The sequence below is a fragment of the Alosa alosa genome, chromosome 7, assembly GCF_017589495.1.
Source record: "Alosa alosa isolate M-15738 ecotype Scorff River chromosome 7, AALO_Geno_1.1, whole genome shotgun sequence".
Classification (NCBI taxonomy): Eukaryota; Metazoa; Chordata; class Actinopteri; order Clupeiformes; family Clupeidae; genus Alosa; species Alosa alosa.
The window spans coordinates 21,799,175-21,823,486 of record NC_063195.1 but is presented as its reverse complement, the minus strand read 5'-3'; the positions used below and the strand labels follow the sequence as shown (position 1 = coordinate 21,823,486).

General features: G+C 45.1%; 2 protein-coding genes across 5 annotated transcripts in view; both read right to left on the bottom strand.

The window, feature by feature from the left end:
* Positions 1–7,299: 7,299 nt before the first annotated feature.
* On the bottom strand, positions 7,300–11,307 carry LOC125296965 (carbohydrate sulfotransferase 12-like). 4 transcript variants are annotated; one of them, XM_048247089.1, is made up of 2 exons: positions 11,148–11,307; positions 7,300–9,800 (listed from the first exon to the last, which is right to left on the bottom strand). In XM_048247089.1, exon 2 carries the CDS (start codon positions 9,652–9,654, stop codon positions 8,059–8,061), a length of 1,596 nt encoding a protein of 531 aa, XP_048103046.1. In that variant the 5' UTR covers positions 9,655–9,800; positions 11,148–11,307; the 3' UTR covers positions 7,300–8,058. The 4 variants fall into 4 exon arrangements, with proteins under 4 accessions (XP_048103046.1, XP_048103045.1, XP_048103048.1 ...); XM_048247088.1 differs by having other exon boundaries at positions 11,207–11,307; XM_048247091.1 differs by lacking the exon at positions 11,148–11,307 and adding an exon at positions 10,110–11,132.
* A 2,341-nt stretch (positions 11,308–13,648) lies between these two features.
* si:dkey-26i13.8 (kinesin-like protein KIF19) overlaps positions 13,649–24,312 on the bottom strand; it is a 27,980-nt gene continuing 17,316 nt past the window's right edge. The window contains 10 exon segments of the mRNA XM_048247830.1: positions 13,649–14,263; positions 14,546–14,653; positions 15,050–15,212; positions 15,734–16,180; positions 16,918–17,040; positions 19,306–19,396; positions 20,592–20,766; positions 20,768–20,876; positions 21,459–21,580; positions 24,163–24,312. The exon segment at positions 24,163–24,312 is cut by the window's right edge and continues 121 nt beyond it. Of these exon segments, the coding sequence (XP_048103787.1) occupies positions 14,109–14,263; positions 14,546–14,653; positions 15,050–15,212; positions 15,734–16,180; positions 16,918–17,040; positions 19,306–19,396; positions 20,592–20,766; positions 20,768–20,876; positions 21,459–21,580; positions 24,163–24,312 (1,643 nt within the window). The 3' untranslated portion in view covers positions 13,649–14,108.

Below are 24,312 nucleotides of genomic sequence, written 5' to 3'. Positions count from 1 at the left end.
CCACCCACCACCACATCCATCACAAACATGCTACATCACACCCTGAAGCACACACCCTAATGACGTCAAACAATGATGCAGGAATCCATGCAGGAGGGTCGGGAATGTGTGTGTGTGTGTGTGTGTGTGTGTGTGTGTGTGTGTGTGTGTGTGTGTGTGTCTGTAACAAGGGAGTCATGAAAAGATAGACTTGGACACATACAGTAGCCTATCCTGTTGACAGGTAACCTGTATGCGTACAATACATGCACAGCCTGTCACTCAGTACACATTCACGACACCTACACTGCATTCACAGACTGACACTATACAACAACTTACTTTTAAAACATAATGTTAAAACGTAATAAACAAAAATTACATTTTTGCAGTTGGAGTAAACAGACTCTTTTTAAGTATGTACACCTTGTCAGAAGTACACAAATAAGGTAAAACAAATTGAGGGCAGATTGCCACAGGGATCCGCCTCTGGCTAACTGGCTATTTATGGGCTCTGATGGACAGGAGGACAAATGAGTTCTTGAAGCGGTTGAGCCAGAACTGGGGGGGGGGGACTCTGTAGCATCGGCCTGCCTGAGGGGAGAGGCTGGTGGTGAGGGTGGAGGACATGGCTGGGGTCAGACATCAGTTTTGGGCGGGCCTGTCTGTCTGATGTTTGTGATGTTTGTTTCATCAAAGAAGACAGCCGAGAGTACACTGGAGTACACTGCCCGACTATTATTGCTCTCTGTCTCTCTCTCTCTCTCTCTCTCTCTTTCTCTCTTTCTTTCTCTGTCTCTTTCTCCCTGTTCAGCTGTGGTGGACGCCAAAGACATTCACCCTGGTGGACGCCAAAGACATGACAAAGATGGGAAGCACACCTGATGCAGCGTTTGAACAAAAGTAGTTAATTAAAAACGTTTGAAAAGTAGTTAATTAAATAGTTCAGGTTAACCTAAGTATATAGGGCAAAGATCAGTGGTGAGTGTGCATAAGAGTGATATGTGCGGAGTGAATGGTTTAAGGTGCATTAAAGGAAAATAGCAAAAAATAATCAAAAGTAACAACACAACAAAGCACAGGCCCCAGCAGGGAGTCTGCCTCCTAAACAAGAAATCCCAGCAACTGAAGGAGCAGCGGCCATCTTGGGACATCACCACGGAGCCAGGGGAGAAGGAGCAGCGGCCATCTTGGGACATCACCACGGAGCCAGGGGAGAAGGAGCAGCGGCCATCTTGGGACATCACCACGGAGCCAGGGGAGAAGGAGCAGCGACCATCTTGGGACATCACCACAGAGCCAGGGGAGAAGGAGCAGCGGCCATTTTGGCAAGGCAAGCAGGCGTATAAAGCCATCAGAGCAGGAGAAGACAATTCCCAGATAGAATGGCAGGAGAGCCGAACAATCAGGACCTCGGACTGGGACAAGGGACCACGGCCGGCCACAGAATCACTGACAATCACTGACAAAGAGGCACAAAGCGATATGATCAACAATAAGATGATGCCAATGCCCTGCCCCAGAATGGAGAACAAGTAGGCTGGAACAGGCAGGGAGTCATCACGCACACACTTTCACAATACCGCTGATTGCTCCATCAGTGCCTCTCGCCTCTCTGTACTTACACTGGTAGGGATCCATCTGCAGGCCTGCCTCCTGCTCAGAGGCGGACAGAGTACACAGCTTCATTACTTGAGTAAAACTACAGATACCCCTTGCTAAATTTTACTTAAGTACAAGTAAAAGTACAACAGTCAGATGTCTACTTTACTTAAGTAAAGGTACTGAAGTAGTTGTTTTTAAAAGTACTTGAGTATCAAGATTACAAGAGTAGCCTTCATTTTCTAAATATTGCATTACTACTGCCACAGTGCTTACATTTATGTACAGAAACGTCCTACATGGAGTTATGAAAAATGTTAATGTTAATACCTTGGACAATGTAAAAGGAATTGAAAGTGAAATCAAGTCATTTTCATCTTTTTACCATGTTGCCAGGGATAGGCAGTATTTCGGCTCTGCTCCTGCTAGACTCCTTGGTCTGCTTACACACCTCATCACAAGCTATACGTCTTCATTGAGAGGGTTAACTACATGTTCAATCATTCAGCGATTGCTTGAAAACACACATTTCCAATGTAATCCATCATCATAAACTGGGTCGTCCTGCTCCCGAGTGTGGAGTGCTTACATCTGCACCAATCACCCCCACACACACACACACACACACCACCCCCAACCCAGTCGCCCATGACTGAGCGACTGCTCCTCCTGATGCTCTCTGCTACTGTCATTTCGCCTCAGCAGCACACATGCAATATTGATGTGCGCATCCTCAAGGGCATGGGCTGTCATTCCACAGGAGGGTGACAAGGGGCGTGGTGCCACTCAAACATACCGCAGATGATATTTCTCATTCAAGATCTCACATCTGTTCACATCTGTGTATGTGTGTGTGTGTGAGAGAGAGAAAGAGAGAGAGAGAGAGTGTTTGTGTGTGTGTTTGTGTGTAGAAGCATGCACCAGTGTTTTGTTTGGCATGTGGACCACGTGTGAGGGCCATTTCCAGGGACAGTGGTCACAGAGGCTAAATGACCCGCCCCTGCAGCTGGCCACTGGATGTTTATGCCGTAGGCCGTCGCTTAAAATGCCTGTGGCCACTGTGGATATGACCTTTCACTTGAATTTCCCCTAGGGATCAATAAATAAAATCTATCTATCTATCTATCTATCTTTCAATGTGTGGTATGAGATGTGGTCTGTGCTCTGGGACATTGGCAGGCAGCTGTGTGTGCTGTGTGCTTTTGGGTATATAGTATTATCTCCCTGCTGCCACTTTTGACGATGTGGTCTGGGCTAGTAATGTGTGACCAGTGGAGAGAGAACGGCTACATCGTCTGTGTTCTGATGAGCAGTGGATAGACTGGACATGTATACGATGATGGCGCCCACTAGTGGCAGCATATGCTCACTGCACGCATCCCCATATTGACATGACGTGGGTGGGTACAGCAGTGATGTATGGAATCAATTTCGTGTCAAAACAATTAAAGAATACTTATAAAATAGCAAGCAAAAAAATACAAATCAAAATACCAAATAGAAAAAATCAAACTCAATTAATAAATACAAGATTGCAATGAAATAATTTGGGTAACCGTGTAACATATTTGTCTTTGCCTCTTTCTCAGTTTTGTTTGATGCTGTTTTCTTTGATTACGATTCCAGCTTTCTCGTTTGCGCTCCCTGACTTTTTGATTGCGGTTTTGACACAAACGTGTCTGGAGGTTGGGATTTCCTTGGGTGCATTCCCATTGGCTTATTTATGTTTGACGGACAGCTAAGCAAGTTTACGATTCAGTTTATTATTAACAATTGTAACTATTACTGATTGTACATTGTTGTTTACAGGAGCAAGTACGAACTGAGAGGATTCCATAGTGATGTACCAACACATTGAGGAGTGTTTCTCTTTGATTAATATGCCATGTTGCCGTTGTAACAGTTTACTCTGCAAGCATTTTCTCATGTGTTTTTTCTGTCTGGCTTACCGATATATCAATGTCAACAGTTAAAAAGGTTACACACTCTAAAAAATGCTGGGTTATTTTCTCAACCCAAACGCTGAGTTGAAACTGTTGGGTCATTGTGTGGGGTTGTTTTTACTCGTGTTGGGTTATTTTCTGTAACCCAGCTTGTTGGGTTGATAGTTTAGGACAGCGGCCCTCCTCTCCCCCACCTGAAGTGAGCACACTACCCAGCACCAGGGTAACTTTAACACAGCTGCATAGTTATTTGAGAGTTCGGGGGAAATCGTTATTCTTTCACAACCGTCCATGCAGTCCAGCAGCTGTCAACATGCAGTGGAAATCAGGCGATTTTGGAAGGTATGAGGGTTAGCTAACACAGAGGGTTAACTAATGTCTAAATGTTTTTTTTTAAGGTGTATAATGCATTTTGACAGAAAACAATTGTACTTAAGAAATTGTATGGATGTGCGAAAGCATTTGCTGTTTGTTTGAGAATGAGAAATGATATACACAGGTAAATAGATGATGTGGAGCTTGAACTAGTTTTGAGAATTTCAATTCTGATAAGAGAAATGCACCAAAGTGACTGAGAAACCGTTGTATTACAGTATGGTCCCCCATCTCCCCTACTTGTGGCCAAACTGATGTATTTCCTTAAACCAATAACATGAGTTCATTCCCAGGGTGTGCACACACAATTGATATCTTAACTCTACTGTGAGTCACAACCTATTTTTTACAGTCTATGGTCATCACAAGTAGGAGTTGGGCGTGCGTGAACCTGCGGCCGCTGTAACCTGATCCATCTTACTGATACCAGAGTCTGTCCTGATTTCTTTCCCCTGATACAGTCATGGTTAAAGAATATCAGGGATGTTTATGGCAGTTTGGGCGCTGTCCTCAAACAGTGTACACAAACAAAAACAACAGCTGGAGCCGGTATGTGCTGCTCCATTGCAGCATTCCGGAGGCGCAGATTGTTTCTCCAGTTATCACGCACAATTTGTTTAAAGAACAGTGATGTTGTTTTCACATTTACGTTACTGGGTAATCATAACAGCATGATAACAGAATACATTAACTGAGTACACCCCGCTCCCCTTGGCCAAGATGTCCCATAGTCAGGTAAACAAATGCACATGCACGAAAGATCTTTTACAGTATAACAACTGACCCAATGTCAACTAAGCCAGATGGGATAAGTAATGCAGCCCCTTTGTGTGTCCATATCACACTGTGTTTCTTCTCACCACATCACACTGTGTTTCCTTCTTACTGTAGTATCTGTACTCACCGCATCACACTGTGTTTCCTTCTTACTGTAGTATCTGTACTCACCACATCACACTGTGTTTCCTTCTTACTGTAGTATCTGTACTCACCACATCACACTGTGTTTCCTTCTTACTGTAGTATCTGTATTCACCACATCACACTGTTTCCTTCTTAGTATCTGTACTCAGTGACAATAAAGGGTAATTGCAAAAGGGTTCTCGACTGTTGTAGAAAGAAATGGTTGATATTTAATGCAATATCTACATTGTCCATTATCAGCAACCATTCATTCAATGTTCCAAAGGCACATTCTGTTTACTATTACTATACAAATAACTTATTTTAAAAGGCTAACTGAGAAAACATTGGGGAACCCTTTTGCAATTATGGAAGGACATAATGTAATCTGAAAACTGCTGCCCTGATTAAAAATCTAATATATAATATGCTGTCCAAATAATTCAAGTAGAATAGCACATTTAATTTTATAGTCTGATTACTGAAAATGAGTAGTGATGGGGATTTGCCTGGAGGTGAGGTAGGTGTATCTGAGTTAGTTATGATGGCTTAGTTCTATATGATGGTTACTGTCAGATGAAATTAGATAGGAGCTGTGAGGAAGTACAGATTCCCTCAAGAAAAGGTTTGTAAGGAAAATGATCTGTTTGCTTTTCCTTTGTGTGTGTGTGTGTGTGTGTGTGTGTATAGACTGACCTAATTCACTTGTGGTCACTGAATCCTGGCGAACGTCCAAGAAATCTAACCTGCAGGTTAACAACAGAGAGACGGGCAGAGAAAAGGGAAAGGGGAGACTTCAGAAAAAGAACGGAAAAGAAGTGACAGTATGAAAGAGTGAGAGAGTGAAAAGAGGGGAGACAAAGAGATCCCACCGAACAGAAAGAGAGAGAGGAGAAAAGGAGTGGAGGAACAACGGGATACCAGAATTGCCTTGAGCTGCAGATCCACCATGTTGCTGTCCTTCAGCTCATATTAGCTGCAGCGTCACACACATTTGGTGTGTGAAACCTCACCAGCCAATAAGTGTCAAGAGGTGTCAGACGGCGTCAACGCCCTAGGAAATAGAGCGTGCATGATTAATGACATAAATGAACTGATTACCGCCGACTACCCAATAAGGACATAGTTTAACACTCTGAGATTCATGGGCGTGTCTGTAGAGGAAGTTCTTACAAGCTGTTTATCGATCTTTGGTTATTCATATACATCATGGATTCACAGGCATGTGCAAGCCTTTTCACGAGTAAAGACTGTTTTGTGGGAGCAGAGCCTTTGTGTTGGAAAGGGACATGAAAAAAAATTAGATCTTTCCACGGAAACTTTTCCTCATGCTTTGCTTGGAACTACACACGCAACTGTCATGGTTGTTTGGATAAAGCATTTGCTACCTTGTTAAATTACACTCCATTCGCCAACTTTCATCACTTTAACAGAATCCTGAACCCACACACACTCCTCAAATGGCTTGAATCTGTCTGGTTGTTTAATGTGAAACGGTATCATGTATGAAAAGTTTGTTTTCGTCTCTCCATAATGCCATAGCCATCACTGCAGCCGATTCGTCTATCCAGACTATACGCTCACAGCAATAATGGAAGGTGTAAAACAATCTGCAATCTACATTACATAGTTTTTCTTTTATGGAAAGAGTGAAGAAAAAAAGATTTATATAAGCTACGTTCATCAGTAGCATGTTTACACATTCCTTCACCTTTCAAGCCATTAGCACTCTAAATGGGCTCTCAACATTGTTCAAGCATGAGATGGACGGCTTCAAAGAAAAACCCTCCTTCTGCACAGCGGAGATAAACACTTGTCTGGGGCCCGCTTGTGCAAAACTAGGGCAGGACGAGGAGGCTGGCTGTGTGCCGTTGTTACGGTTACTGGGGCGTACAAAATTAGCCTACAGGAAGTGCCTGTGTTGTTCACAGACTAGATGTGAATCTGAGATAGCTGGACTGGGAGCGTGACAGCCCATACAGGACTTCTTCAGAGGAAAACTAGAAGGGAGTTTTGAAATACAGTGGTGTTCAGAGAAGGCCTGCACTTGGCGCCTTTGCTGTGAGAGCGAGGAAAACAGATCAGAGGGAGTGCTGGTGTTGAACATGAAAATGTTCCTGTAGGATAAGATGCAAATAACACTATAGGGCCACTCATATCTTTAAGGTATGCGCTTACTTAAAGCACAAGATAACCACACAAATTTAAATGTAGTTTACATTCCCCGTCAAAAGTAACAAAAAACATCTCATGTATAATATAATATAATATAATATAATATAATATAATATAATATAATATAATATGCCTAATAAGTGTCCTAACTGCAGTGGTAAGTTGGTAGTAAGGACACTTATTATAGTGCCTAACGTGCATCTTGCTACAATATGTTCAAAAAGTTCAATGTATTTATTTGTTTACAGCTGATAGTACTAAGGATAAGTGGACTGCATTAAGGACACTTCAGTGTGGCCAAAAATCTGAATTACTACTCATCCAGGGTGTTCCACATCAGATGTTTATGGACAACACTCTTCACATCATGTACAGTACAGATGTAACAATGCGTAAACAGAAAACATGTCATTTAAAATAACAACAACAAATAACAACAACACATTCCTCTCCCTTTGAAGGCACGGTCTGCTAGGAGTGCTCACGACAAAGCGCCACTAATCTATGCCTTTTAATCGCTTGTGTGGGACCCAAGCCACAACATGTCGGGTTAGCAGTTAGTCCTGTGTGGTTCCGCGGTTCTTACACTTAGCAGTACTAATTAGAGAAGAGACCTTTTGATGTGGCGCCACTGTTGCGTAGAACGGCTAATGGCCAACTCACTGTTGACTCTCATAACTTTGATGCTTTGGAAGCTACTGTCGCTCCCATACTCAACGTTAGCTTAGCTACCATAGCATCCTTACTCAACGTTAGCTTAGCTACCATAGCATCCTTACTCAACATTAGCTTAGCGACCATAGCATCCCTACTCAAAGTTAGCTTAGCTACCATAGTCCTTACTCAACATTCAGAGCTGCCAACCCTCACACATTCAATTGGTGTAAGAGCATGTGGAGCCAATTAAATGAATGAATCTCACTCTCAATGTGTGAGAGTTGGCAGCTCTGCGACATTAACTTAGCTACCATAGCCTCCATAGTCAACATTAGTCCTCTTCAGTCACACAAGAAAACACCATCACTGGAGTAACCCTTGTAGAGGGTCAGTAAGTGCTGGATTGGTATCACATCTGTGTGCGTCATTCATGGAGCAATGTGTCGGGCATGGGATATCCGAATAGCCGGAAATCAGGCTCGTACAGTTTATACAGCCTCCTAATGTCCTCGAGCGGAACGTTGGCGAACCAGTCGCGCTCCCAGCTGGCCGCTGTCCGGTTCCGGTAGCCGGGAGGGAACTGGATCTGCCGGTCCACGTCCAGGATGTGGAGGAGGTGCCGTGCGTCTTCGTCCAGCGTCTCGAGCTTGCCGACAAAGTCGTAGCCGATCTGGCAAGGGTGGCACAGGCGGTACACCTGCCGCCAGTGCTCATTGAACGCCTCCTCCTTCTCCGTCTCGGGGTCCAGCAGGTAGTGGACGAAGTCGGCGAACGACGGCCGCAAACCCGCCTTGAAGGCCTCCCGGGCCGTGGACGGGAGCTGGGTGACGTTGGCGTAGCGCCGAAGCATGCGCGCGCCGAACTGCCGGTAGAAGTCCTCGTTGGGCTGGGCCAGTTTGTTGCGGAAGGCGGACATGAGGCGCACGAAGGGGTCGCGCACGAACAGGAACTTGGTGTACTTGCGCAGCTTGGCATGCATGAGGCTGCGTGACGCCTTGCCGTAGCGGCGCCAAAATTTGTTGAAGGTCAAATGCAGGGTGCCGTTGTGGCTCAGATCCGACGGCACGTCCTGAGGCCGCCGGTACGGCGTTGGCGCCGCGTTGGGGTCGTCGGGGTCACCGCCCCCCCCTCCTCCTCCTCCTCCGTTGTTGATGATGATGCCCCCTGCCGCCGCGACCAGCTTCTGGCCCAGCACGATCATGACGCGCTTCCAGTTGGTGCAGGCCACCTTGGGCACGTAGCAGTAGATGACGCCGTGCCGGTCGTCCACGATCAGGTGGTCCAGGGCCTGGCTGGGGATCTGATCGAAGGAGCGCAGCTTCCCGGGGAAGTCCAGGCCGCTGTCCGCAGCGCAGGCCTCCTGTAGGTGGCGCCGGCGCTCCGCCTGGCGCTGCAGGAGGCTGAAGAACGGGGGCGTGGGTGGAGCGGGGAGTGCTGGGCGGCTCGATGGCTTGACGTAGATGTCGACTCTGCTCTGTGCTGGTGTGGGCTTACTGGTCTGGTTCCTATAGGCTACTGGTGTTGAGGTGGTGGTGGTGGTGGTGGTAGTTGTGGTCGTGGTGGTGGGTGGCCGTGACGGTCTGGCCTGAGTGGGCGCCAGCTCCGACTCCTGAGGCGGGGGTGGCGCAGTGGACTCCCGCGGACCTCCCGGGGGTTTCAGCACCGGACGCTGCCGCAGTCGAGCCGCCGAGTCTTTCGTGGGCCGGTTCTCTGGCGGGTCCGGGTCGGCCATCACCTCGTGGTCAAAGGCGTCCGTGTCCCAGACGAAGGCGTAGCCCTTGTCCTCGCTTGTCCACGTGGTCAGCTGGGTGGAGGTGGAGACGGCGGGGGACCGCGGGGTGACCGGTGGCGGCGGCCCGCCGACGGCCGCCAGCACGTGATGAGGAGGAGGGGGAGCGGGCGGCGAGGAGCGCAGGTGCAGCCCGGCGTTGCCCACCTCGTCCCAGTACAGGATGATGAGGAAGAGCATGAAGACGGAGCCCAGCAGCAGGCAGAGGCGGAAGAGGCGCAGGTTGCCCATCCCTCCCTCCTTCCCACCCTCACCGCCCGGCAGGCTTCACGGCTGACTGGACTGGCCAGAGGAAGCCAGAGGGGGGGGTCGGTCCTTATCTCCGGTCAGCAGTCTTGGACGCCGCTGGGAAAATACATGGCAGATTCCCCTGGAGCCTGGGGATCCAAAGAGTAAACAGTCAGACAGCAGGAAATGGACAAATGAAACAATGTTTCCCAATACTGCTGCAGTTATTACAACATAGCCTTCGTAATTGCAGACAGGTAAGATTATTGTAAAGTAGTAATGAATGAATGAGTCAGCAAAAATGGGGGAACTCCTGCAGGAAATTCCACAGATAAAATTATTTCATTAGTAGTGCTACGATCATTCATGTCCAAGTATTCGACTAATGTTCATGAAATAGCCTACAATGCCATATTCACAGAGAGTTATAACAAAGTAGTAACATTCATAAAAATTACCATTTTGTTGTTCTTCTAGTCATATTACCTGGATACTGGCTGCTGGGGCAAAAGGGTTTCGAGACTTAAGTTGTTGAAAATGACACAAAACCAAAACGATGAGGAAGCTACTGGAATAGTTTGGTATTCAGTGAGCGTCTCAATGCTTTTGGCAGAAAAAAAAATACAACCCACAACTGTCTCCTGGCGTCTGAGATGCTGGCCTAGTCCGGTCATGTAACCATGGTCTATGATTTATATGTGTCGTAAAAGTATCAGGGCAAAAAATCAAGTTAAACATCCAAACTCGCATGTAGATGTGAGCAAACGTCCAGCGTCCCTACGTCTGCTGAAAGGAGATGATCTTCGCCACGGACTGCGAAACTGGTCCTTTTTTAAAAAAGAAAGAAAGATAGGCCTTCAAACTGAAATGCTCTAAGGTCCATCTCCATACGAGGCATTCCCAAACTGACCACTATAATTACAATACTGCAAGAGGTCAGCGGTTAGACAATTTTGTCCCACAAAGTGCACTCATTAAACACGCGAGCACGCATTTGACCATGGAAGTCATGGAATGTTTTTTTTTTCTCTGGGTGGCAGGGGAGTGGGATTTAGTTCCAAGTTACCTTACTGTTTTACCAAAACAGCTTCTCGGACAACGACTAGTCGTTGAAAGTAAACAGTTCGGTTGATAGGGTAAAACAGAATTAGGTGATTGCGTTGGAATTTCAGCTAAGTCACGGACAAGTTCATGTGTTCCCACGAATAGCCTACAAATTCATCATGAAAGATGTAGCTCTGTATTTTACACCTCGATGTACAAACTAGGCCTAATGTTAGGCTACAGGATAGAAAGCTTCCTTACATTTCTTCATAAAATTGATGTTGTCAGTCAGCCCACCAAACGAGATGATGTTTAAAATGACCAGCAGCATGTCTGCAATTAAAATTCTACACTAGCCCCTATGTATCATCATAGCCATGCAGACACTGGCGGCAGCCACTTGTAGACACGATGCCACACACAAATACATGAACAATAAAGACCCTCCTTACTGGTAGCTTGCGTGTTATATGCCGGTGTATTCACCCGGCTGCTCCTTGGATTAACTCACTTTGGTGGACGGTCCCATGATCGCGGTTCCCGTGTCTTCTCTCCTGGCTCAGTCAAACCAGCAGTAGCCGCAGCAGCAGTGGCTGGGAGAGGCGTGCGCGTGCGAACAGCTGGACAAAACCATGGGAACGAAGAGAACATGGAAAGTATCGCGAGATGTAGAAGTTGGTGATATGGCACGTTATTACAGAACAGATACACGCAGGGTCGGACTGGGAACAAAATTCGGCCCTGCAATTTTCTCCTGGACCCCCCCACCCCTCCACTCACACACACACAAGCCCACCGATACCAAAATCACCCCTGATTCCCCCCCCTTAAATAACAAACACACAGTATCATGCTGTAGCAACACTTCATAAACTGAACCCAAACATTTAGATTTGGACCTATAGGTTATTATATAATCAGTATCGTAATTTCTGTCAACTATGACGATCTCCATGCATGTTCAGTAGCCTATATTTTTCATTTAGTCAAGCAGTGACATGTGGTTTAATCAGTGTTGGGCAAGTTACTTCAAAATCGTAAAATATTATGTATTACTTATTACTGTCATTTCAAAGTAATTCATTACATTATAATATTACTGTCTCTGAATTGTAAGGCATTACACTACTATTGTATTACTTTTAAGTTACTTTTACCAAAATATCTAGAAATATGGATTTGGAATTCTAAAAGCAGTTTATTATGCTAAATGCAGCTCATTGCACTTCTAATGGAGGGTGATGTGGTACAACATAATGACTGAGCTAGGCTTAAGGCTAACAACAGTAGAATGCAATAGGTGCAGTGATGGCTCATGATGCAATACAAGGAACAATCATAGCCAGAATTTTGTTTAAAGAAGACAAAAGGTCAAAGTCTGGTCAATTGTGATAGAAATGCTGTAATTTTAGGCTTAGGCCGACTCATTAAAATCAACAGAGAGCCCACTACCTGTATATTGTAACCCAAAACTTAAAGACATGTCAAGATAGGCTACACAGTGCAGCTACTGGCCATTTTGGTGCCCTAACTGGTGAAATACAGTATTAACGTCTCATCCGAAGGATGGCATCTCCTACAGTGCAGTGTCCCCTGTCACGGCACTGGGGCATTGGGATTGATCTTTCTTTTTTTTTTTTTTGGCCAGAGGGAAGAGTGCCACCTACTGGCCACCCACCAACACCACTTCCAGCAGCAACCTAGTTTTCCAAGGAGGTCTCCCATCCAAGTACTAACCAGGGCCACACCTGCTTAGCTTCAGTAATTCAGCTAAGACAAGGTATCCATTGGTCTGGCTGCTGGCAACTAACCTACCAGCTGATACTTTTTACATGCATCGACTCGCGATTGATTGTGCATCTTTCAATGATTGGTACAACATAATGACTGAGCTAGGCTTAAGGCTAACAACAGTAGAATGCAATAGGTGCAGTGATGGCTCATGATGCAATAAGGAACAATCATAGCCAGAATTTTGTTTAAAGGAACCGTATGTAAGAAATGTATTTCAATTAATCATAATATGGCCCTGATATGTCACTAGACATTAAGAAATCATGTTCATTTCAAATACTTATATCACTGACAACAATAGTCCGGCCAGGATATTGTCATTTAAAAAGTGAAGTTGCAGCCCTCAACTGATGTTGATTTTGTCATGTTGTGTTTTGGCCACCCTCCACCTATCTACTAATCACAAAGTCAGTAGTGTTTCGGCATCTGGGTTGCCAGCTCTGCCAGTCAGGAGGGAGGGGGAGGGGATACATCGCTCTACAGTAATTTGAAATTGATTGCAGTACCAGTTTTGGCCACAATCTTACATACGGTTCCTTTAAAGAAGACAAAAGGTCAAAGTCTGGTCAATTGTGATAGAAATGCTGTAACTTTAGGCTTAGGCCTACTCATTAAAATCAACAGAGAGCCCACTACCTGTATATTGTAACCCAAAACTTAAAGACATGTCAAGATAGGCTACACAGTGCAGCTACTGGCCATTTTTGTGCCCTAACTGGTGAAATACAGTATTAACCTAAGTATGTCATTATATGGCCAACTATAAAGATGTAATCTGCCTGTTCCCAGGGATGGGTAGTATTTCTGAAACATGTAATATGTGTTTCAAATGAAGCTCTTCGTAGCGCGTGCAACTTACGTCTATAAAAACAATATATTTATGGAATAAAATTAGACACCTCTGATTGCTGTTTACGGTTAAACTGCAATGATGTGAACACCAGCCAGCGGAGGGCACTTATATAGCCTATATAGGCTACCATGCATGGACTCGTAGGCTATATTTCCCCACAAACCAAGCGGCTAAGCCTAGGTCTACATGACGGGCCGCAATTAGGCTAAATAACTTTTAAAAAATAATAAAAAATCCCGGAGGTCACCGGCCCACCGGTTGTACAGATTACCAGTCCGAGCCTGGATACACGGGAAGACAGTCTGATTATTTTACAAACATAGATTTTTTTTTATTATTTACAAACGTACAAAAACACGACGAGCACAGAAATGAAGAGAATGTAGTTGTTTTTTGTTTGTTCAGTCACTGGGTAGGCCTAAAATAGTAACACTAAGCCTTAATATTCACTGTCTATATCACTAATGGTAATCAACACAGTAAGGCTAATTACATAACTGACAGTGTATGTCTATCTAATACAGGATTAGGATTTGAGGGTCATAAGAAACCTAATACAGACTCATGAACACACTTTGATGTTAAACGAAGGAAAAGGGAAGACTTTTTCATACAACATTAAATGAAATAAAATCAAATACGAATTCACACAGCTTCCTCTACAAACAGCAGTTACATTGTCTTGTGTGCTTCACCTCTCTAACTGGATCTTTTAAAAGCACAGGACCGCAGTGGCTTTAACAAGGTTTAAGATTTTCTATGGTAGTCATGGAGCCGCCTTCTTTAGGTGGTTGTCTGTGCGTTTGCTGGTGACGTCGTGGCTGGCCTTGTGCCGGGCGTTGCCGGCGCCATTGCTGCTCTTCTTGTGGTTGCCAGGCTGCAGGAGGAGGTGGTTGGAGCCAGGGGTCTCCATGGTACCTGCTGTGGTGATGCAGAGTGTCATTAAGAGTGGCCCATGAAGCTCCCTATTCATACAAACCATAGTAAACACACACACACACACACACATGTACACACAATCACACACCTCACAAACAAAATACACAAATATACACACACAGCCCCCAAAGACACACACAAACATACACAAACACACAAATACACAGTCACAGAGACCACTGAATAAATAAAGACATATCACAGCCACAGCCACTCACACACACACACACACACACACACACACACACACACACACACACACACCCCTTATACGTCTGTGCAGCGTCGGTCCAACCCTTCCCTCTTGGTTCCTCTGGTGGACAGTGCTGGGGGGAGTGCCTCTGATCTCCAGCTTCTGAAGTGGACTCTCTCCTGAGACACGACACACACACACACACACACACACACACACACACACACACACACACGTGCACTCATGCATGCACACACATACACACACACGAGACACCCAGGGGTCAGATATGCCAAATAATTCATTAATCATTAATATATCATAGCAATCAATAATCATCATATATTGCAGGTTTATAATCATCATTACATACTGACTACATACTGAAATGTATGAAATGTATAGTAGTAGGTAGTACCTAAAGCAACAAGTGGGCATAACTCAACTAGGGCTAAGCTAATTGATTGGCATTAATAATGAGCCTCCCTTGTACTCCATGGCAACACATTGGGTTTCTATGGGGAACTGTTACCTAGGAGACCTCCATTATCAGACACAGGTGTTAGGTCGCTTACCTGTGTGATAGGAGACGGGGTGTTTGACCTTGGCTGTAGGGGGAGTGGCGGGGTTCCCGGCGCTGCTGAGCAGGGGCTGGACGGTGGCCTGCGAGGGACGCACCAGGCGGTTATCAGAGACGCTCTCCAACACAGGGTTCTTGGACGGGGCCACCTTGGCTTTCTATGTAGGCACCATAAGGACATGATCAAAAAGAAGAGCAAGAGACTTTAGAGAAAGCATTTGACAAAGTATTGTGTGGATAACTAGTCCCCTATAAGAGAGTGACAAGTTAGTCAGGTCGTTTCTGTGTGCCACACTCTATTTTAATACACTCTTATTCATCTTTATGCATTATATTTACTATTATATTATATATTTATTTGTATATGTTTATATGTATTTCTGTTTAAATATTTATATTGGGTAACACTTTACTTGACAGTATCGACATAAGAGTGACATGACGCATGTCATGTCATAAACATATGACACTGTCATGACGCATGAACCCTAATCCTAACCCTAAACCTAACCTCTAACCCTAATCCTAACCCTAACTTGTTATGAAAAAAAAAGAATGTCACTTAATAACAATAAGCGTTATGTCATAAACGTTTATGACCTGTTTATGACACATTCATGACAGTGTCATGTCACTTTTATGTTGATACTGTCAAGTAAAGTATTATATGTATATGTACCCGTTTGCCGTTAACGTCGAAGGACTTGGAGCGGCGACGTCGTGTCTGCTGCCTCTCCGGAGACTCGTTCCGACGCTCCGGTCTCTGCGGCTCCCTCCGGGGGCCGGTGTGTCCGGTGCCAGTCGGCCTCCTCCGCCCACTCTCCGCCGTGCCGGGCTCCTCCTCGGGCGTGCTGACCGATAGGCTGTCCACACTCCCCGCCGCACGCAGGCCTCGCCTGGCCACCGCAGCCAGCGCCGAGCCCGTTGCCTTGGTTATGGTTGCTGTGGAGAAGGAGGGAGTCTTGGGGACGTTTGTTGTGGTTGTTGTTGTTGTTGTTGTGGTGGTGGTGGTGTTGGTGGCAGCGGAGGCGCGGTGTGGCTCGGCTGTAGGTGGCTGGACGTTGGGGACGATTGTGGCACCAGTGACAGCGCCCAGGCCGCGCTCCAGGGACCGACTCCTCTCTCTCTGATGGTCACACACAAACACGAACGAACACGCACACACACACACGGGAACACACACACACACACACACAAACTTAAACATAAACATAGAAACACATACAACTAAAGAAGAGGACAACAGTGTCTTAATCAACATCAGTATCTCCAATGCTCAAACACACAGCAACTCAGCAAAATGTGCTTCATTTTGAGTGTCTGTCGACTCTGCATTATACTACACCCACATAATGTGCACCCATGAGTGAAGCTGCTATTGCATGACCTTACATTGTATGCGGGTGCTGCATACGATACAAAGGCTGATTTCACTGGTCTGTGTGAATGCCCACCACTGTATCATTGTAGAAGTGAATCACACAGTGTGTGTGTGTGAATGTTTACAGTGCACACACTTGTGTGTGTGTGTGATAGTGGATATAAATGGTGCCATGTTGGCAGATTACGGCGCTGGATAGCTGTAATCTAATTGTGAATGATTGGGATGTGTAATCCTAATCTGCCCGTGTGCGGATGTTTATGCCACTGTAGTCCAGCATGTGTGTATGTGCTTGTATATATGTATGTATGCATATACAGTATATATGTAAGAATGTCTAAATGTTTGGGTAAGTGTGAGTGTTTGTGTGTGTGTGTTAATGTATGTTGTGTGCGTGTACTGTATATGTGCATGGGAGCATGAATGTGTGTGTGTGTGTGTGAGAGAGAATGTGTGTGCGTGTGTGTGTGAGAGAGACTGACATTGCTGCTGGCCTTTATGCGTGACCTCCTCCGGGCAGCAATGACTGAGATGCTCTTGGTGTCACTGGCGATCTCCCGCAGAGTATCAGCACTCACTGCACTCACCACCTTACCTCCTGTGGGCTACACACACACACACACACACACACAAATTCATGCTCCCATGCACATATACACGCACGCAACATACTTTAAGACACATACAATATAAATTCTTTATTTGAACCCAGTAATCACATTTCTCACAGAAGGTATTGTTTCCAGAGGTGAAATACAGCTTTTAACACTTATGGGTACAGAAAACATTGTTTGCACCACACAGCAGGGGTGCGTTTTACAGTTGAGCGGAGTTTTGCCAGCTGATAGATTTTCTCTTACTCTAGATAGGCCTGCCAATCGTAACCCGCTCACTGTTAGCTTGTGCATGTGCTCCAGGCTGCCAAATATCAATACTGCCAACTTGCACATGCATAGCCGAGGACTGGTCTTTGCAAATATGGGCTGATGAGCTCACACACACAAACACACACACACACACACACAAGAATGAGAATTTAAGATATATATATATCTAATTGAGTTAGCATTTCCTGACTAGCTATCAGATAAACATTCTGAAATGAGTTAGCAATTTACTATTCACTAGCTATCAGATAAACACACTGAACTACTCATAGGCAGACAAGCACTGAACCGAAGCCAAGCATGCCCATCTGACTGCCAAGCTCCTTCCTGCACACTCCTTTTGGCACACACACACAAGGCCTTTTCACACCGAGATTACGCTAAATTTGCGGGAAGAGGAGACGTCTTTTTGCCGCAACGTGTCTGAAAAAATTTGCCAGCCTGCTGATTTCTTCACATGATGCGGCATTTTGGGGAGCCAGGAGGCAGGATCAGCTAGCAAATTAACATGTGACGTGCAATAGGGGGCGTGTAGAGTGATAGTCGTAGGCCTTATTATGCGTGGGCCTTCAGATGCAGCAGGTGTGTGATTTCCAAAACCATGGCGGGAGAACCGACTGCGCTTTGGTTAGCTTAGTACCCTACAAATGCAAGTGAAGTTGCTTTGCTGTTGCTTAGAATGTTAGATTCTTGCGATCGATGTCTTCAGACAATAAAAAGTAATTTGGAAGGGAAATAGAAGAGAAGAGTTGCCTGGGCGCTGGTCATTGATTGCCCTTTGAAAATCAGAGGTTCACAGGCGACTGTGGCCTTGGTCAGTGGCGCCGCCAGTCGTAATCCTGTACGCACTGTGCATACAATATTTCAACGCTTTAGTCATGAAATCATTCAATATTACAACAATAAAAATAGCTTGTGTAGGCTACTGTCTTAATTGAAACATGCTTTGCGCACAAATGATAGCCTAGGGCAAAGAGAATGGACATCTCAACATAATACATAGGAAGATGATGATTGGTGTAAACTTTGTCACACGACGTGAAGCAGTTCTGGCGCTTAAAAACGCAACGTTCCATTCAGTCATAAATCATTCAAGCTTAGTGCTCGTCATGAAAAGAAAACAGCAGCTTAATATTTTTCAGGTGTTTAACAATAGGCGCACTGTTAGCAGTTATGCCGAAGGCAGTCAGATTATTAGGCATTGCATCCTACACTCTGTTTGGAACATCGCAGTTTGGGTTGATAAGATTCAGTTGATGCGAGTATGGATCGTCTCAAAGTTTGGGACAACCAAACAGCAGTGTAGGCAAAGCAAATCCTAATTGTTAGGTTACCATGATTTTATAACAGGCTAAATACAAAATAAATGTTACAAATATCGCCTAGATATCTGTAAGCATTGCAATCAGAGGATATAGGCTACATATAGGGCAGACAGACGCTCATGAGTTCATGATTTGTTTTATCGCTGGATTTCAGGATAGCCTATTATGGCAACCGATTGCATTCCGAGCTACAGTCAACTCTAGCAGGCATTAAATGACTGGAGACTTTGTGAATTTAAAGATTGACATAATGTGCTGTCTCTGCTATTGCTGCTTTTGATCAGTTAGATTTATTTGCAATCTCCTGTGGTGGGCTGGACATAGCATCGAAATGCCCGCCCAGATTCCCCTTTCCGCCTTGACCCATTCACACTGGTGCCGGAACGAAAAAACTCGGCAAAATGTCTAGGGGGCTTGGTAGTAAATTTGGCGAGACACTTTGTCCCGCCGTTCCGCCTCGGTCTATGTGAAAGGGACAGTCGTTCCGCGATTCTGGTACATACAATCGCGGCAATTTTGGCAGTGTGAAAAGGCCTACATACACACACTCGTGTGTGATAGTGGATATAAATGGTGCCATGTTGGCAGATTACGGCGCTGGATGGCCGTAAACTGATTGTAAATGATTGTGATGCGTAATCCTAATCTGCCTGTGTACCTGTGTCACGGGCGGGGGGCTGGACGAGACTGGCCGGCGACGTGGGCCGCGTGGTTTAGTGGTGGATCTGAACACTCCGTTACTGTCACTGCTGAAAAAAAAACAACAATGTTGACCGTTTGGACTTTAGTCTCAAAATACTTCTTTTATAATCAAAATATATTCACAATACTTGTAATTGTTAAAATTGTTAAAACAAAAACAATAAAAAGGGATGCAACCCCATTGTAGGTATTTCAAGATTCCAATAGATTAGTTTTCCATTAAAAACATATTTGAATGCATTCATACACAAGTTAACTTTAATTATGGAACTGAGAGAATCGGTTGGTTCACATTTCTGAGATGAAGAACTGTTGCAGCGGCATCCTGAACTTTAGCAAAATTTAGTAGAGTGCCTTTAGCCCAGATGATGAAACCATAACCACAGTCCCTTTTCCAGGAACCAGAGGTACTAAAAACAAGCACACTTCCAGAGTGATAAAAAACGCATTTGGCTGAACACAATATGAACCCATCAATGCTAAATAACACTACATAAAACTAACATATCGCCGGTGACGGTTCAATTTCCCAGCCAAGGAGTCGTGGTATGATTACTGTTTCCAGCTAAACGCTCTGCTGATTAAAGTTGTTTGCGAGTCTGACTAAGGCATTTCATTCTACTGTTTCAGTCAATAAATACAGATGGTTAAGCCACAGCCTTGAGGGGTGGGGGTATTACTTCCTCATTTCATAAATTAATTTCCTTAATTTCTTTATTCAAGCCTGACTGGTGTGTGTGTGTGTGTGTGTGTGTGTGTGTGTGTGTGTGTTTCATGCCTGTGAGAGGTTTACTGGAAAATACTTGGATATGGGCTTCCATAGCAGACTCAAGGAGTGCATATGAGAGATTTTTGTGAGAGCACAGAAAGGAAGAGGGAGGGAGAAGAACTACTTATACCTATACCTTCTAAACCTATACTGTTCAAGAAAAGAACTACTTATACCTATACCTTCTAAACCTATACTGTTCAAGAAAAGAACTACTTATACCTATACCTTCTAAACCTATACTGTTCAAGAAAAGAACTACTTATACCTATACCTTCTAAACCTATACTGTTCAAGAAAAGAACTACTTATACCTATACCTTCTAGAAAAGAACTACTTATACTATACCTTCTAAACCTATACAGTTCAAGAAAAGAAAAGATGAGAGTACATACTTTGTATACAGTATATGTATGGTGTGTGTGTGTATGTGTGTGTGTGTGCGCGTGTGTGTGTGTGTGTTCTGATGCACCTGTCGTTGTCAGGGCCTGATGAGGAGGAGGCGGTGGCGGCATGGTGACTGGCCCCGGCTACGGTTCCCTTCGTGTTGTTAGCATGAGGTGAAAGGTCAGCGTTGGTGTGGTGGACATGGAGGATCTCTGAGACCAGCTCGTCCAGCTTTAGCTGCTTAGCAAACGGCCAGGATGGAGTTGTTAGCATGAGGTGAAAGGTCAGCGTTGGTGTGGTGGACATGGAGGATCTCTGAGACCAGCTCGTCCAGCTTTAGCTGCTTAGCAACGGCCAGGATGGAGTTGTTCTGCAGAGGGCGGAGGGAGGGACTGGCATTCAGAGTGTGTGTCTGTGTGTGTGTGTGTGTGAGTGCAGGGTACTTTGCTGAAGCAGATGCTTTCTGCTTTTCTCTGAGGAGGCCATTTCTGGAATGTGCTGATGTGTCCAAACTGGCATGCTGATTCAACTGGCCAAGAGGAGTGTGTGTTGTGTGTTGCAGAGTCTAAGCTCCTACGTGCCAGTGTGTGTGTGTGTGTGTGTGTGTGTGTGTGTGTGTGTGTTGCAGAGTCTAAGCTCCTATATGCCAGTGTGTGTGTTGCAGAGTGTAAGCTCCTACGTGCCTGTGTGTGCGTGTGTGTTGCAGAGTGTAAGCTTCTACGTGCCAGTGTGTGTGTGTTGTGTGTGTGTGTGTGTGTGCGTGCGTGCGTGCATGCGCGTGCATGTGTCACCGTCACACTGGTGTGTGTGTGTGTGTGTGTGTGTGTGTGTGTGCACACGCGCGCGTGTGTGTGTTGTGTGCATTGTTGCGTGTGTCACCGTCACGCTGGTGGAGGTATGTGTATGAGTGTGTGTGTGTGTGTTGTGTGCATTTGTTGCGTGCGTGTGTCACCGTGACGCTGGTGGAGGTGATGGTGAGCAGGTTGAGGAGCTGGTCCATGCCCCCCTCGTTGAGCTCACTCAGGTAGAGAGAGTACAGTTGCTGCAGCTCTGCAGGCACCACCAGCCCGTGATCTAGCACAAACAACAAACACAGTAAACAATGCTGTAAACAAACAACAAAGACAGTAAACAGGTTCAGCCAATGGCCGATATACCGTAAAACTTCAAATAATCGCCGAGTCCCTAAGAGACGCCCATCTCTTTTAAACGCCTGGCGTGGCTACAGGTTTGGGTTAAAGGCCGGTCTCCAGTAGAGTTTCGGGCTGTATTTAATCTTCTAAAACCCGTCAGATCGTCTGTTTAAAGATTCGCAATGACACAAAACCGTTACAGAAAGGAGGTTACAGCAGTGTGAATTAGATGTTGCACGTCGTTACAAGCCGTCGCAAAGCATTCACATGTCTGGTCACAGATGCAAGGTTTTAGAAGGTTGCATCAAGTTGCTGCCAGGCTCGGACTGGTAATCTGTACAACCGGGCAAATGCCCGGTGGGCCAGCCGGTTTTTATTTTTTTTAAAGTTATTTAGCCTATTTGGGGCCCGTCATGTAGACCTAGGCTTAGCCTATAAAATGCAGTTGCATCCATTTGGATTGTGGGGTGACAGGTCAATCATTTTGGCCTCTTCATGACAGGTTCAGTGTGTGTTACTTATCGCTCTGCCCCACCCCTCAAGTGGGATTTGTCCAAGCAGCCGCTGGTTTGTGGGGGAAATATAGCCTACGAAGTCCATGCATGGTAGCCTAGGCTATATAAGTGCCCTCCGGCTGGCTGGTGTTCACATCATCGCAGTTTAACCGTAAACAGCAATCAGAGGTGTCTAATTTTATTCCATAAATATATTGTTTTTATAGACGAAGTTGCACGCCACTTAAGAGCTTCATTTGAAACACATATTACATGTTTCAGAAATACTACCCATCCCTGGGAACAGGCAGATTACATCTTTATAGTTGGCCATATAATGACATACTTAGGTTAATACTGTATTTCACCAGTTAGGGCACAAAAATGGCCAGTAGCTGCACTGTGTAGCCTATCTTGACATGTCTTTAAGTTTTGGGTTACAATATACAGGTAGTGGGCTCTCTGTTGATTTTAATGAGTAGGCCTAAGCCTAAAGTTACAGCATTTCTATCACAATTGACCAGACTTTGACCTTTTGTCTTCTTTAAACAAAATTCTGGCTATGATTGTTCCTTATTGCATCATGAGCCATCACTGCACCTATTGCATTCTACTGTTGATAGCCTTAAGCCTAGCTCAGTCACCAGAACGGTTCGCAAACGGTTTGTTATTCTTTATTCTAAATGCCATGGCGATAAAGAGAAAGAAGTCAGAAAAGGAATTTACCTTAGACTAGGCTATATCAGAGCCTGTCTACGGACATTCTCTGGCTATATAAACTACTGAAATAGGTTAATGATGTACTGTAAAGTCGGGCGCGCTTCTATGGGACTGGTGTGCGCCGCACAGTTTTATTGATGAGTCGGAGGGCAAGTGCCGCGATAGTTGCAGTGGAATGGCTGCCCAGGGCATTATAAAACTTTCACTCTTAGACCTACTCATACACGGGCGTGAAATGGCCTATTTAGCTGTCTAAATTCAATCATATGCTGGGGAGAAATCGCCGGACATCCATGATTATTTTGTTATTCAGCACCCTGGTCAAAAAAATATGTTCCCGCCTGGAAGTAGGCTATGATTTGAATGTAGACTGTTGTCAAATTTGGCAAATACAAAACGGAGAAACAATATGGTTATGGTCTCTGCTGTTTCATTCGCGGCTGAAAAGGAGGGAGAATGAAACATTAAGACGCTCCACTTTTGCATAAATAATTCCTGAACGGTTTTGGTCAGGGCTGATAATGCAACTGTATTTGACAAAGGATCGATATAGGCTATTTTGCTAGTGATAAAATATGAGCTTTCAGTGTGATACCATCTCTTTGTAGATTACGATAATTAAAATGTGTTTTATCTGTTCTGGCTATGCTATTTGGATCTTACTGTATCTCACTCAATGAACAACATCTCAACACTAAAATGAATGATGATCCGTGAATTGTCATCAGATAGCCTAGTCATATAGGTAGACATTCAGTGTGTTTGAAATAATTAATTCGATAATATTTTCCATCTTTGCAGAGGAAAAGTTTTGTGTAAAGGGAATTAAAGGCCTGTCTCATATAGACTTCGTCTCTAATACTCAGCCGCGCAGTTTGGCGATTTGGGAAAATAAAAGCCCGGGCTATTATTTGGAGTTTTACGGTATGCTGCAGATTTCCCCCCCATCTATTTACATGATACAGAATGATAAGATATTAAGCCTTTCAGTGTTTTTCCCCAGGAACTCTTGTACTTTGTTCTCTTACAACAGTTCTGGTTGGGGTCCATGGCAATAACTATAACAACACCGGTGTGTGTGCGTTTGTGTTTACTCTATGTCTCACCCTGGATGACGGTGTGCTGCTCATGGATGATGCCGTCAGAAGTGTGTGTGTGTGTGTGTGTGTGTGTGTGTGTGCGTGTGTGTGTGAGAGAGAGTGTGTGTTTACGCTGCATCTCACCCTGGATGACGGTGCACTGCTAGTGGATGATGTCGTCAGCAGTGTGTGTGTGTGTGTGTGTGTGTGCGCGTTACGCTGCGTCTCACCCTGGATGACGGTGCGCTGCTGGTGGATGATGTCGTCGGCGAGGTGCCTGCGCTGCTCATGCCGCTGCAGCAGGAAGTCGCGGTGGCGGAGCGCATGCTGTCGGCGCAGCGCGGCCGCCTGCAGCTCCGTGTTGTCCAGCTCCAGCTCGT

Bases quoted from the DNA above. Each gene is read 5' to 3' on its own strand.
- LOC125296965 (XM_048247089.1), bottom strand. From the start codon at position 9,654: ATGGGCAACCTGCGCCTCTTCCGCCTCTGCCTGCTGCTGGGCTCCGTC.